This window comes from Crocodylus siamensis, chromosome 12 (assembly GCF_052110815.1).
Source record: "Crocodylus siamensis isolate JL-2025a chromosome 12, ASM5211081v1, whole genome shotgun sequence".
In the NCBI taxonomy this organism is placed as follows: domain Eukaryota; kingdom Metazoa; phylum Chordata; order Crocodylia; family Crocodylidae; genus Crocodylus; species Crocodylus siamensis.
In genome coordinates, this window is record NC_143406.1 from 48,013,771 (window position 1) to 48,027,459 (window position 13,689).

Genomic DNA, 13,689 nt, shown 5'->3' on the forward strand with positions numbered 1-13,689 from the left:
AACAAATGCCAGTTAGACTAGATGGGATAGCCAGGCAGCACTGATAAAACATCTGCTGGGGAATTGTTTGGGGGTTTTTTTTTAATGGGAATCAAGTGCAAACAGCTGCTCGCTCCCCTTTGCCTATTAACAGTTAACTGCAGGGCATGCGATTTAGAAACACACTGCCAAGGAGGAAGAGGGCATGACCTTGAGATCCAAGAAAACCTGCTACAGAAATGAACAAATGAAAAAGCCAGATTGGTGAAAGTAAAAGAGGATCAAACCAAGGCTGATTAGTGAGCAGAGAGCAAGGAAGAGGGGGTGGAGAGCGGGTGGGTAGGTGATGCGTTTAAAATCAGCGAGCAGAGAAACAACAGGATAATTTCAGCCTGGATGCCTTCTGTTCCTGGGCTCGGAAACACTTAAAAGCACTTCCCCTTTCCTCAAATACTGCAGTGAGCCTGAGCCTGGTACTGATTACCGTATTTACTTGAATCCAAAACAACTCTCCATGCAAGACAACCGGCTATAATTAGATTCCATGCATGGAAAATTTAGACATTTCCCCGTGTTAAGTGGGGGAGAAGCTCATCTTGGATTTGAGCACACACGGTATAAACCAAACAGTGATGGCTCTGTGCCATCACTGGGGGACAGTGCTGACCTTTCTGTCAAAAGGCAGGAAACTTTGGTTAAAAGCTACGTTGTTTTTCAAAAAAATAAAACACAACCTGACAAAGGATTGGCCCGTTCCCCTCTCAGCTCCCGACTGCACAATCGTCCTATACTGCCGATAGGAAAGCATTATCCATTTGCCTTTTTCCCCTGCCCCCGGCACTGGCTACTAAACTTTGGGATGTTCTCGTGCAACTTCTGCCCTACGAGGAGGACATCTTCCAGTCTAAGTGTGAACGTAACACCTTCTAGCGGCACAGTTAGAAAGAAAAGGGACTAGTTGTCATCCTGGGGAAGGCACTGGCACAGCTGAGACGCATTTTCACCTACCTTCCAGAGCTGGCTGGCAAACAGCACGAGGCCAATATCCCAAACTCTGGATATTTCTATTTGCCGTGTCGATGCTGGATTCCCTATCCAAGCCTTCTGAACTCGCCAGCATCTTAGGACAGCGAAGCCCACAGAGTTGCAGCCCACCAAGAACATCTCTGTTCCCTTCCAAGATGTCACCTTCCATCTCTGCCAACCGCTCCGACACGCGGATGCCACCAAAGCTGCTCGCGGCGTGTCGCTGCCTACTTACGGGTCGAGCTGGTAGATGTACTGCCCCTCCGGCGTGCGCTCCTGGTGGTAGGTGAGGTTGTAGGCCAGCATGGTGCTGATCAGGCTGGCCAGCTGCTGCTTCTCCTTGAGGCTGTACAGCTGCGTGTTCACCTGCAGAGGAGAGAAACAGCCCGAAAGGTGACCCCCTTTCCACAAGCACCTGCCATCTTCACAAGGCTTCTTACCCCTATTGAATGGAGCGGCTGGGTGACTTGCCCAAGGGCATTCGGGAAGCCTGTAGCAGAGCGGGGACAGCCCCCACCATGCCACTCTGCAATGGAAAAGACCTCCACAGCCCTCGGAGAGACCAGAGACGGCCCTTTCCACTTGGCGCTGGGCCTGAAAGGCCTCTGCTCTCCCCCCAGGTCTCAGTCCAGAGAAGGGCAACAGCTGTGGTGGGTAAAGGGCACGGCCTTTCATTCAGCTTCTGGCAGGTGCCAATAAACCTTCAGTGCCAGCGCTGGATTTCCTGAGGCTCAAGCACTAATGCCGGGATGTACCGGGGAGCCCCCACCCACTAGCAAAGCCTCGTTTGATCTCCGGGAGCAGAGCGCTGAAGCCGAACCCAGCGCCCAGCTGCACTGGTTTCAATCCAGGGGGGTTACAGGGCAGGTACGCTGTAACAGGGCAGCACGGCCTGGGATCCACAGCCCACAAAACATCCCTACGTGCCGCATCTAGGCAACTGATGCTTATATTTCTGCTGGGGGAGTCGCACCATCTTCCTACTGTCACTGAAATATAGCCATTTTTGGGGCGAGGGCTGATAACCAGCAAGCATTCAAAAGGACCTCTTGAGAGGTGCAGACAGTGAAGTGCAAGGAAGGGGAACTGTAGTCTGAGGCCTTCAGACTAACTCCTCGTGGTCCCTACAGACAAAACCAGCTCATCAGTATCCCCCGGTGCACGCAGGCTTCACTGAACGTTGCACACGTGTGCACTATGGGACAAACCAAGCAGCTGAGATTTTGAAGCAGAAACGCCAAATCTCGACAGAAACCCTCTCTCAAGATCCAAGGGCTTTGACTAAATGCAACTGCCTTACCACAAAGCACTGGTTAGTGAGCGGGTTTTGTTCCAAGCCCTCTCTCCCAAAAGGCTTTTTACATAACTGTCCCCTGAAGTCTGAGAGCTGGGGAAGGTCACCAGGGATAAAGCTTTGATGGACAGGGCTGACAGCAAGCCTGGCACAGCCAGGTGATGGGATGATGCCTCTCACCTGCAGCCCAGGTACACCCAGCAGATGCATCCTGCATCCCACAGGGAGCAAGACAGCCATTTCCTCCCCCGAAAAAATCCTTACAAGGGGAATGGGCTCCGGGGCCAGGGCAGAAGCCTGGGACTAAATGGCTCTCCCATGTCACAAAGGATCCCCGTGGTGCAAAACAGCAGGAGGCTCTTTGAAGCCGACCAGCCTCAGAGATGGGATCTGGATTGCTGAAAGCACTGGTCTGATGCAGCAGTGGTTGCAATGCAGAGAAATAATGTAATAATCACAGTCTTACAACCAAGTCAGGGCCATTCGGGAGCACACAGGTGAGTTGCAGAGGGGGAAATAAAGGGTCTTGCACTGCCAAGTGCTCAGCTCCCCCTGCTCCCAGCAATGCCCATGGAGCTCCTTGCAAGATCAATCCCTCTTCTTACCCAAAGCCAAGCCAAGCCAAGTTTACCTCCCAGGACCTGGCAGGTCATTCAAACATCCCTGCTTGGAACGGCATGTTGCCTGCTGGGGAAGGCACCTAGTAATAATACCCAAGTGAATAATGAGCCTTTCACCATCACCCCTTCCTGCTAGCAGAAGATGCACTGAGGTTTGCTTGGAAAATTGGGGAGATTATCCAAGGGGGCAGTACAATTAATGTGTAATAACTTTAAACATAAAAATAACCTGCAGCAGATTTTTCCTCTCTTGATACAAGAAGAAAAGTTAATACCCACAAAGCTCAAGCTAGAGAGGAAACAAAGATTAGTCTCCTGTTAGGGACAGTACATGTTTTGTGGGGTGGGGGAAGACTCCCAGCAGCCCCCTTGGGGAAAGGCGCAGGGAAATTAGTGTGCCCAAGTAACTGAAACCATCCCCCTGCCTTGTACCAGAGCTGCAGGAAGATGTGACATCCCAGGGAAGACCAAGCGGCACGTGCTACAGCAAGTGAAAGGGCAGCAGCAGGTTGGGACTGGCTGCAGAACAACATCTACCAGAGCTGGCGGGAGGGAAGGAGAAGCTATATACGCTGGGGCCAATTCACTTCGATCATAGATAAGGAGGGTTGGAAGAGACCTCAGGAGGTCACATCTAATCCAAACCCTGCTCCAAGCAGGACCAGCCCCAACTGCATCACCCCAGCCAAGGCTTGCCTACCTGGGCTTTAAAAACCTCCAGGGATGGAGACTGCACCACTGCTCTGGATAGCCTGGTTTCAGTGTTTTACCACCCTGCTAAGAAAGTAGGGTAATCCAGGATAGTAGGGACAGGGAGCGCATCCCATGGCTCCCCTGCCCCTCGGGGCAAATGCACAGAGCGGTGTTGCCTGACCCAAGCCACAGCCAACCTCCAGAGCCAGCACGGCCCGAGCAACAGACCCGTCTCCTAGCTCCGAGCCCTTTGGGTGAGCTTTGGGATACCAGTGAAACACAGCAGTGCCCTTCTCGCCAGCCACAACTGCAGATGAGCTCTGCAGCTTCCCAAAGCAATCCCCCTGAGACAGGCCCCGAACACGCACTGGAAGAAGCAAGGCCTTTCTACCCACCATCTGCACCTCTCGATGCGCTGCCAGGGTTTCTAACCTCCTGGCCACAGGCCTTGTCTGACTAGCAGAGACCTCAACTCTTTAGACATGAAGGACCCAACAGGACTGTTTGGGCCTCACCGTGGAAATGCACTGTACTGTACGTGTGCAATTAAGAATTATGAAGTTGTGTGTCAGTTTGCATATTCTCTTAAACACACACACACACACACACACACACACACACACACACACACACACACACACACACACACACACACACACACACACACACACACACACACACACACACACACACACACACACACACACGGGGTAGCAGCTTCTCCTACAGCCTCTGCACCCAGGACTGTGATGTTCCTGTGTGTTTGAGACACCTGGATCTACGGAGCCATCTCAGTCCATTTCTGCTCTGCTGGGGTGAATTATTCAGCATTTTGGGTCGGGGGCATGTTGCAAAGCATAGGCGAATGCTGTAAGGACACGGGGCACCCCCTCCTTTCCCAGACACCCAGCCCCAGCAGGGACCACTCACCGGCCGCAGCTTGGGGGAGATGATATCCAGGAGCAGACACAGCACCTCGAGGACCAGGGGCTGCATCCCTGCGCGGCTCCGGGAGCTGGGCGTGATCCCCGAGATCATGGACAGGATGAGGTTTTGCATCTGGTTCCGTTTGGTCAGGGCCTGGTAGGGAGACACAGCAGAAATGCCGCGAGCTCTTGGGCTCAGACTGTGTTTGATACCCCGAGGCAAGACCTCCAAGACCCCAACTCCAAACCTGCGCCCTGATCCCAGACTGATGACGTGACAGTGACCACATCACACTGGTTACAGGCTTCCCACCCCATAGCACAGACCTCACTCCCTGGTACTTGCCTCATGCTGGCTGTTGGGATAGGCCAGTCTGGGGATGCTGGAGGAAGCGAAGAGCAGGTGGAAGGCAACGGGGAGGAAGGGCAGGTATCTCAGGAGCTGGAAGTTTTGGCCATGCAGGACGGCGCGGTTCATGACGTCGGAGAAGCCCAGCCACTCCAGGGCCGCACACACCGAGCCGAAACTGGAATCCTTCAACTTCATGTTCAGGAAGTTGTCGAACAGGCCCTGGCAGGAGCAGCACGGAGCAGGGTTACGCAGCACCCTTGGCCAGAGGGCCTCTCCCTTGCGGGCTGCGAGTCTGGGCTTCATGGAGGACTCCGCCACACCGCTGCACATTATGACCCAGAGCCGATGCTGCTTGCACGAGTGCAGCAGTCCCCCCCTCTGCCTTCTGGGATGGTGTGGTGCATCCGAGATGTCCAACAAGCAGGAGCGTCCTGGGTCAGAGGCCAGCGTCACCCCCTTGTAGTCAGACACCTTCTAACTTTCTGCATCCCCAGTTTACACCCCATTTTCCTCATGCCAACCCCGTCCTCCAGCTCCCATAGCATCTACCCCCTTGCATATTTATAGACTCCAACCATATCCACCCCACTTCCCCCCCAGCCTTCCTCTGGCTGCAACTCGGTTTGCTCAGTCTTATCGCCGCCTCCTGTAAGACAGGCACTCCCCCACCCCCCCCGCAACGCCAGGCTGAATACTTTCAAAAGGAACAAACCCAACAAATCCAAGTGAGGCGAAGTTGTCAGGGCTGCCAGCAGCACGTGTCTGCCCTGCCACTGAAAGGAAACATCCACCTCCCCCTTTCTAGCACTGGCAGCAGCCGGGGACTGAACGCATTTAAAACCACAGCCACTTCATTTACAAACAAGGGCCTCAAGGTAAAGCTCCGCTTCCACCCAAATCGTTACAGCTGCTGTCGCAGTCTCCACAGATTAATCCCTAAATGGGTACTGGAACCAATCAGCATGTCCCCAAAATACAAGCATCTCGCCCATGTTGCTGAGGGTCTTGGCCAAAAATAATGCCAATTCTCAAAGGACGTGTTTAGAGTCACCCAAAAGCTTGCAGGTGCTAGCGCGTGTTCCTATAGGGCCACATGTCCTGCTGGCATAGAGCAGCAAAGCAAAAATGCATACAAAAAAACTCTTCTCTTCCTTTTTTGCCCCCCTGTGTAGAATAAGGACAAGGGTTTGCTACCTCTCCCATTGGGGTGGCTTAGAAAGAAGTCAAGGCCGAGCTGAAGCTGCGCAGAACAGAGGAGCGAGGTTGCCACTTCACGACATACCCCAACAGGCGCTACGAGATCCCAGTGGGGTCCAGTTGTTGCCACCAGAGCCACCGGCCCCTGCCCCACGTTACATGTATTATGCCATTAACTGTTTAATCATGCAATAAATTTAGACCGGCCACACGTGCCAAGTGATTGCCACCGCATAAAAACGTCCATCCAGCAATAAAAAGAGGCCACCAGCCACAAAGTTAGTTCTTAAAAATGTGGAACAACCTTATAGGCAGTGTCTATCCAGCTTTAAATTTGAATGTGTGGTATAGCGCCCTTATCGATGCATTAAAACTGCCCAACAAGCCATCCAGTGTGAGCATTAGCCAGTTTTCAGGGTGGCAGACACCGGAGGGGAGTCAGAGACCCCTGGTTTTCCCAGGGAGGCTGCCGTACCTGAGTGAGCTTCTCGTGCTCCCCAGAGGTGGTGGCGAGATGCAGGATGCGCAGGAACCTTTGAGATGAGGTGTTAAGACCAGTCCTGCCCCCAGTCACATTCAACAAACCGTCATCACCTCCCAGGAGGATCTGGTTTGGCACAAAAGGGTCCATTCCTATTCTGTGTCTGGGAGGGGAGAGAAGGCATGATGTCAAAGAGCACGAACGAGCAACAGCCGCCCACCCAAAGGGTGAAGTGTTCTAGTGGTAATACATTCAGGCCATACAGAATAGATGGGCGAGTTTTGACACCGCTACAGCCAATGCTGCAGGCGAAACAAGGCAACAGACAAGCACCCCTAGAGCTGCTGAAACAAAGTCCTTCACGCTGCAACGCATGAAGCACGGCCCGAGCGTCACAGCAGCAGTTTCTGATTTCCCCACGGCAAGCAAAATGCAAGCAGCTGCTCCTTTCCACAGCCTCAGTGGTCCCCTGAACTACATGCATGGGACCCGGGAGAGTCTGTTTGCAACGCAGTTCTGCTCTGCATGGGCTGGTGACCTAACCAACACTGGCTCGCACCTCTGAATCCTGGGGAGCTGGAAGATCTCTTGCCAGATGGAGAAGAGCCCCTTGTTCTGGTCCTTCAAGCCAATTTTCATCGTCTGCACCATCCTCGCGCTCAGCTCCTTCTTGCCCCGGCCATGCAAGAACTGGGAACGCAACGCAGGAGTTAGATTTCATGCACTGAAGAACACGGGGTGGGGGGGGAAAAGATAACAGGAGGTGGAGAAGGGAGGAGAGGCTTTGGATAGTGCTTGACCATTCATTCACAGCTGTGCTAGGAAAAATGGAGGCTGACTTCATACAGATGCCTGAGGACATCCAGCTGGACAGACGCTTTGGGGACCAGCCATAACACCTGCCCTCCAAGTCGCCTGCCTGAATCCAGGTGAAGTCTGGAGTGAAAAAGAGGGTCTATCCCAGCAAGCAACGGCCCATTAACAACTGGTCCCTTTAGAGGCAGCTTTGGCAAAGCAAGTCAGGGCAGGGCAGGATTTGGGGAGGGAGAAGACCCGTGCGAGCTCCGCTGTACCTGCAGGGTGTTTATACAGGACCGGATATCGTTCTCCGTCTTCTCGCACAGCGCCGTAAGCGCTCCCACGTCTGCCTTCATGCCCTGCCGGAGGGCAATCTGCAGAAGAGGGAAGCCGGGGCGTCAGCTCCCATCTCCCAGACACGGCCCAAGGGGGGAAGTGCTCTGGGCCAATACACACCTCGCAGAGCCGCTGCACCAGTCTGGAAGGCGCAGTCTGGGGGAAGTTTAAGAGGAAAGCCTGCTGCCTCAGCTGCCTCAGAGAGGGTACATACCTGGCAGAGAGACAGAGATGAGCCTTGAAGGATTACTCGAGCAACGAGTGCAAAAAAAAGAAAACAGATCTGACTTGAAAACATAGCAACAATCGACGTTTTGCCAGTAGGGCAAAGGTCTTCCTGAACCAGGCTGGCACGGTGAAGCTGCCAATGTCTGCCAGCAGCACAAGAGGAAGTAAGGAAGCCAGGCACCTGGGTTGATAGGGGTGGTTTCTGGCACGAATGCAGAGCAAGGTTTGGACCCATCCCCTTGGGGATACAGCAAGACATCATCCCCCCGCCACCCTACCAAGATGGACTGAGGTGCGCACCGCAGCACACGTGTCGAGGCGCTTGCTTGCATGTACGGGGGCACACAGCTGACTTGGTAACTAAGGAAGAGTAAATAAAGGGAGTTTTCACAAGGAGCCTTCTCTAGGGAGTCGTGCCGGTGGCTATGCATAAAGCAATACTTTTTATGGGCCTGAGCAGAGAGCCAGAGCCTGCCAGGATCTCTCTTAGTCAGCATTAGAGACTAATGGAGCAGGTGGAGGAAGAAAAGAGCTGTAGGACTGGAGAGAGGGAGGGGGCACTGCTTTGACAGAGCAAGCCCCGCACCGCCTTCACGCTCACACCACGGCAGCCCCAAAACCAAGGTGCCAAGAAGAAGAAATACAAGCAAAACCAAACCTCCTGGCTCCCACCCTCTGCGCATGGGTGCAAACCGGGGGGAGATACTAACTGGTTGTTGCAAATGCAGATGATGGGCCGTAACAAGAGGCCACCTTCTCGCCGCCTCCTCTTGCCACCTGCCCCGCTGGTGCTGGCTGTTGGCTCTGGCTCTGCATCCTTACGGTTGACGATGCTCAGCAGCACGTTAATTGAGGCCTGAAAAAAAAGTAAACAGTCGCTATTCACAAACATGGCAATAGGTTAGTACATTATTTCCTGCTCAGGCAATGTTGTGAGGAGCCCCAGACACTTCCATCGCCTCCTCCGGACACCCCTGTTGCCCAGACCCCCGGTAGGTGAGCCGGGCTTACAATGGGCGCGCCATCTATTTCATCAATGACCAGGCAATTGGGCTTCTCGTTGGCCCCCAGCACGGACTTCATCTGCGTGGCAGCTTCAATACGGGTTTTGAAGACGTCCGGGCTGCGGTCGTCGCTGAAACACAAAGGGGCTTGGAGTGGCCGACAGCCCAGGCAAGCGGGGTCCAGGTTTGGGCCCCCACCCCGGGGACGGAGCCAAATACTCACCTAGCATTCATCTCCACCACGTTGTAGCCAGCGTGCTTGGCAATAACGTGGGCCAGCGTGGTTTTCCCCAAGCCCGGCGGGCCACACAACAACGCTACCTGCAGCAAATGGGGGGCAAGAGAGCGATGCTCAGCAAGCGTGCAGCCGTCGGCTCGCTCTCCAGACAGGTCTCCCTTGGAAAGGGGAACAGCTCCAGAGCCCCATACTACTTCTCCTCTAACAGCTGCCTCATCTTCCCCGGGCTCCTGGCACTTCTTGACACTAAGCCCCTCCAGTGCTTTCTGTAGCAGCAAGCCTGGCCCCCGGCTCAAATCCCAGCTGGGGTCACAACACCTTCTTCTGACATTTCAACTAGGCACAGGATCCTTTAGTTCCTGTCCCACATGGCTGGGCAACAGTCTTAAACAATGGGTGGCAGCTACGTTTACAAGCAACCGAGCGTTATATTGGAAAGGGCTTGACTGCACTTCAAGGCAAGCTCCATTTATCATACGTAAAAACGAGAGGGGTATCAGTTTAAGCCAGCAGAGCACATGGGTGAACGTACGCTTATTTGAAGCGGCCTTTGGCAGAGCCCAAGCTTGCAGAAACCGCAGGCGTTAATGTGCTGCTCTGCCGTGCAGCGCCTAGACTCGCTTCCCATTTCCAAGCCGTTAAGTGGTGAGAACCGAGCCTGTACAATAAGACAGGCGTGTAATTTTGTCGTCCGCCACCCACTGCTCCACGCTGGCTGGAGAGCTGACGTGAGTGTGACCTGACATCGCCCGATAGTGGACAAGGGTAAGCAAGCACTTCCTCAGTCGCAGCGAGCCCCTTTAACCTCTCCATACCTGGAATAAGATCCTTCCCTCCTACCCTCCCCCACCACCACTACCCCATGGTTTAAGTTTGCAAAATAAAAATGCAAATAAAGAGGAGGCAAGCAAAACCCAAGAAGCCCCCTCGAGCACTAAAAACACAATTCAAATGTCTGGGTAAGCTTGGCTGGGGGGACACTCAGGCCAAGACACGTCACCTTATACTTGGGGCGCTTGTGAGGGTCCAGCTCAGCCTCCAAAATCTCCTCCGTGACCTGGATTTTGCTCTTCCATTTGTTCTGCTGTTCTTTCAGCTGCTTGAGCGGGGGCCGGCCCTTCTCACTCGGCTTCGCCTTCTTCCCCGGCTTCTCCCTCCCGAAAACCACCGTGTCCCACAATTTGAGCCACTTCAGAAGGCACCGATTCGTGTACTGGATGTGGGAGGAGAAGAGGAACAGGACATTGAGTGGCAGTATCCAAGTTTCATAGTTTCTAGGGTCGGAAGGGATCTGAGTAGATCATCTAGTCCGACCCCCGGACTAGCGAGCAGAACAACTGAGGAAGAAGCAGAGAGGTCTGCAAGGGAGACTCCAGCTCAGCAGAGCCAGAAGCATCCTTCTCTGGGGCTTAACACACACTTGTTTAGGGACCTCAAATCTAGGCTGGAGTGGACGTGTGTATGTGCAACATGAATATTTGAACAGATAAGACAGTGGTTTGCAGAGGTTTGTAGAGCATGCACACACACACACCCCTTTACCTTTCTAGCCCATATCACCTACGGGAGGCTTGTTGCAGTTTCTAAAGAGCAAGTCATAGGTCAGGTAAGAACATGGCACCAGGACTCCCAGAGGATTAGAGAACAGTTATTAAATGACAAAGATCCCGGTCCCATTGCTCTAAGCAGCTTACGTCATCGCTGAGCAGCTCCGTGTAATGCCGGGGAGTGAATCTATCGACCCAAAGGCAGTGCTGGGTGGATTCCTCCTCCTCGTTGGCCAGGTCTGCTTCCTCGCTGGGCTCCGAGTTCTCATTTTCAGGCACGCCAGCGCTGTCGTCGAGACGACTGCAATAATCAAAAGCAAAGATAAAAGTCCAAGCTAGCCCAGCCCAGGGAGCAGAAGACAAACCAGGCTCTCCACTGTCACCTATAATTAAAAGTCCCATCCTGGGTAGATCACACAGAAAAGGAAGATTAAAAGCTGCACTAACGTGACAGGAGAAGGACTCAACGAGGATACATTTGGGGGCAGCGAGTTGCCCCTCTCCCCCCTGTGCAACGACTGCTCCAGGTCACAGCCTGGCAGAGCCACCCCTCCTGTTCTGAGAAGATCCAGATGTTTACGCGACATGAAACAGCTGCAGCATCTGGAGAGCTGTGATGCACTGTGTGCATCTTTGCATGCCTGTTGTGTTAGGATCACCCACAGAGACCTCAGCTAAGATGTTCCCACCCTCCAAGACCCTCCTTCCACCCGCAGTGCCAGGAGTCCCACCCTGCCACAATGCTCAACTGCAAGCATAAGAGGAGAAGCACCAGAGCCACCCACCTGGCTAGCAGCCTTGTTAGCTGCTGCGAAGCCTCCAACACCCGCTGGTGATGCTGAAACACAAATGGGGTGACATAGCAAGTGACTTCGGGATTTGACAGCTGATGCTGCTCGTCTCTGAGGGGCTGAGGGGAAAGGAGCAAGGATCACACTGCGGAGACTTCCTTTTCCTCAATTTAAAAAAAATAATAAGACTCCGTCTACTGAAACGTTTCATCTCACAGACCATACCAGTCCTGGCTAATCCCATCCGGGGCCCAGTTTTCAAAGGGTCTTTATCTAGGTTTGGAGTCCAGTATATCCAGGGCAAATATATCCGAGGGGTCTGCATGGGACTCTGCGTGGGTACACAGCACCACGCCGCAGGCCCCTTCCAGACCCATTCCCAATCTGGTTGGTTTCTGCCCGCTATGGAAGCAACCTGGTTGTGAGAAGACAGACGGGAGGTGCTGGACTCTCCATCCTTGGGGGTTTTTAAGCCTTGTCTGGGATGATGTAGTTGGGGCTGGTCCTGCTTGGAGCAGGGGGCTGGATTCGTTGTGACCTCCTAAGGTCCCTTCCAGCCTGAATTTTACTTGCAAGTCATAGAATCATACAGAGATGGGAATGGGATTTGGGTACAATACCTCTTCATACACTTGCTCCTTTAGGTAGGAAAAAGGTACTCCCAGTAAGTGAAGCGGTCTGTGTGTATTCCAGCCCAGAGAGCCTGGGAGCTGCAAAAGATGAGAAGAGACCAGGCGCACCCTTTTCAGCGCAGAGATGCAAAGCATAAACACATACACAACTCTCAAAGACCTCCACAGTACACATCTGGAGTACTGCGTTCAGTTGTGGGCCACGCAGTACAGAAAGGATGTGGACACGCTGGAGAGAGTCCAGCAGAAAGCAATGAAAATGGTTCAGGGGCTGGGGCATATGACTTATGAAGAGAGGCGGAGGGAACTGGGCTTATTTCGTCTAGAAAAGAGAAGACTAAAAGGGGATTGAATAGCAGCTTGAAGGGGGGTTCAAAAGAGGACGGAGCTGGGCTGTTCTCAGTGGGGACAGATGACACAAGGAGCAATGGGCTCAGGCTGCAGCAAGGGATATTCAGATTGGATATTAGGGAAAACTTTTTCACTAGGAGGGTGGTGAAGCATTAGGACAGGTCACCCAGAGAGGTGGTGGAGTCTCCATCCTTGGAGGTTTTTAGGCAAAGCCTTGGCTGGGATGATGTAGCTGGGGCTGGTGCTGCTTGGAGCAGGGGGTTGGACTAGATGCAACCTCCTGATCTCCCTTCAACCTGAATTTCTATGATTCTAGGTTAGGGACTGTAGGAGTTACCCAGCTCCCATCACTGAATCAGAGCTCACAGGACAAGGCAAACGTTGGGTTCATCTACACTGCAGGGCCTGGCTGTGTTGGCAGGGCTCGCAAGCAGAGGGGCTGCACATGACAACACAAGGGGGTTTTCTGCTACACCTCCTACATCAACGCGAGCTAAACCGAGAAGCCTCAACTCTCACCCCAGGAGTTTTGCTGGTCACGACTTCACATGACCCAACTATGATGGGAAAACCGTGCAATTCAGCGCAGCTCCTCACCGCACGCGGTCTGTGGTGATCTGGTCTTACCTCTACCCCTGTCCGGGTGCAATCTTCCCTCAGCACCATGAAGACTCTGGTGCCATCCGTTGACGTCACGTTGACGTAGTCCTCCAGGATGGGGGGGCGCTTGAGGACGCGACTGAGGTTGCGCTCGGGGAGTGGCAGCGTCAATCGCAGTGGAGCCACGTCGCTCAGCTCCAGGCTACCCGGACTCAGGAAGTTTGGGCTCCTGTGGCAGGTGCCAGAGAGAGCCCGTGAGACCAACTGTCTGCCAAAACTGACTTCACGCGACGAGCCGAAATGCCAGAAGCCGCAGTCAGGTGGCCCAGGCCTTCCTAAGGCATCTGAAGTTTCAACACCCATAAATTGAAGCATGTTAATCTGCCCCCAGGTCACGCAGGACTAAAGCTGTAATTTAATCTGGGGAGGATTAAGCTAAAGTGCATGAAATGGCCTCGCCCCTTAATGAGAGCCTGCGCACGGGGCTTCGACATGCTTCGACTCTTGGCCCCTCCTCAAGAGTCCCTGCCTCGACCCCTGCGCTCGCAGCCTGCACGTATCCCCTCGCAGGTCCTAGTCCTACAGCTCCCCTTCCC

At 53.6% G+C, this 13,689-nt stretch overlaps 1 protein-coding gene across 5 annotated transcripts in view; it reads right to left on the reverse strand.

The window, feature by feature from the left end:
- Positions 1-13,689, reverse strand: part of CHTF18 (chromosome transmission fidelity factor 18) — a 33,337-nt gene that overhangs the window by 17,048 nt on the left and 2,600 nt on the right. For all 5 annotated transcript variants that reach the window (XR_016438624.1, XM_090023151.1, XM_090023150.1 and 2 more), the window contains exons 4-18: positions 13,121-13,322; positions 12,131-12,220; positions 11,505-11,557; positions 10,867-11,020; positions 10,173-10,385; positions 9,158-9,255; positions 8,942-9,065; positions 8,641-8,786; positions 7,823-7,916; positions 7,642-7,740; positions 7,128-7,258; positions 6,563-6,731; positions 4,885-5,109; positions 4,543-4,692; positions 1,241-1,371 (exon numbers count right to left, since the gene is read on the reverse strand). Coding sequence is in view for 4 of the 5 variants with exons in the window: in XM_090023151.1 (XP_089879277.1) it covers positions 1,241-1,371; positions 4,543-4,692; positions 4,885-5,109; positions 6,563-6,731; positions 7,128-7,258; positions 7,642-7,740; positions 7,823-7,916; positions 8,641-8,786; positions 8,942-9,065; positions 9,158-9,255; positions 10,173-10,385; positions 10,867-11,020; positions 11,505-11,557; positions 12,131-12,220; positions 13,121-13,322 (2,079 nt within the window). In the remaining variant the exon portion in view is untranslated. The remainder of the gene's footprint in view (positions 1-1,240; positions 1,372-4,542; positions 4,693-4,884; positions 5,110-6,562; positions 6,732-7,127; positions 7,259-7,641; positions 7,741-7,822; positions 7,917-8,640; positions 8,787-8,941; positions 9,066-9,157; positions 9,256-10,172; positions 10,386-10,866; positions 11,021-11,504; positions 11,558-12,130; positions 12,221-13,120; positions 13,323-13,689) is intronic.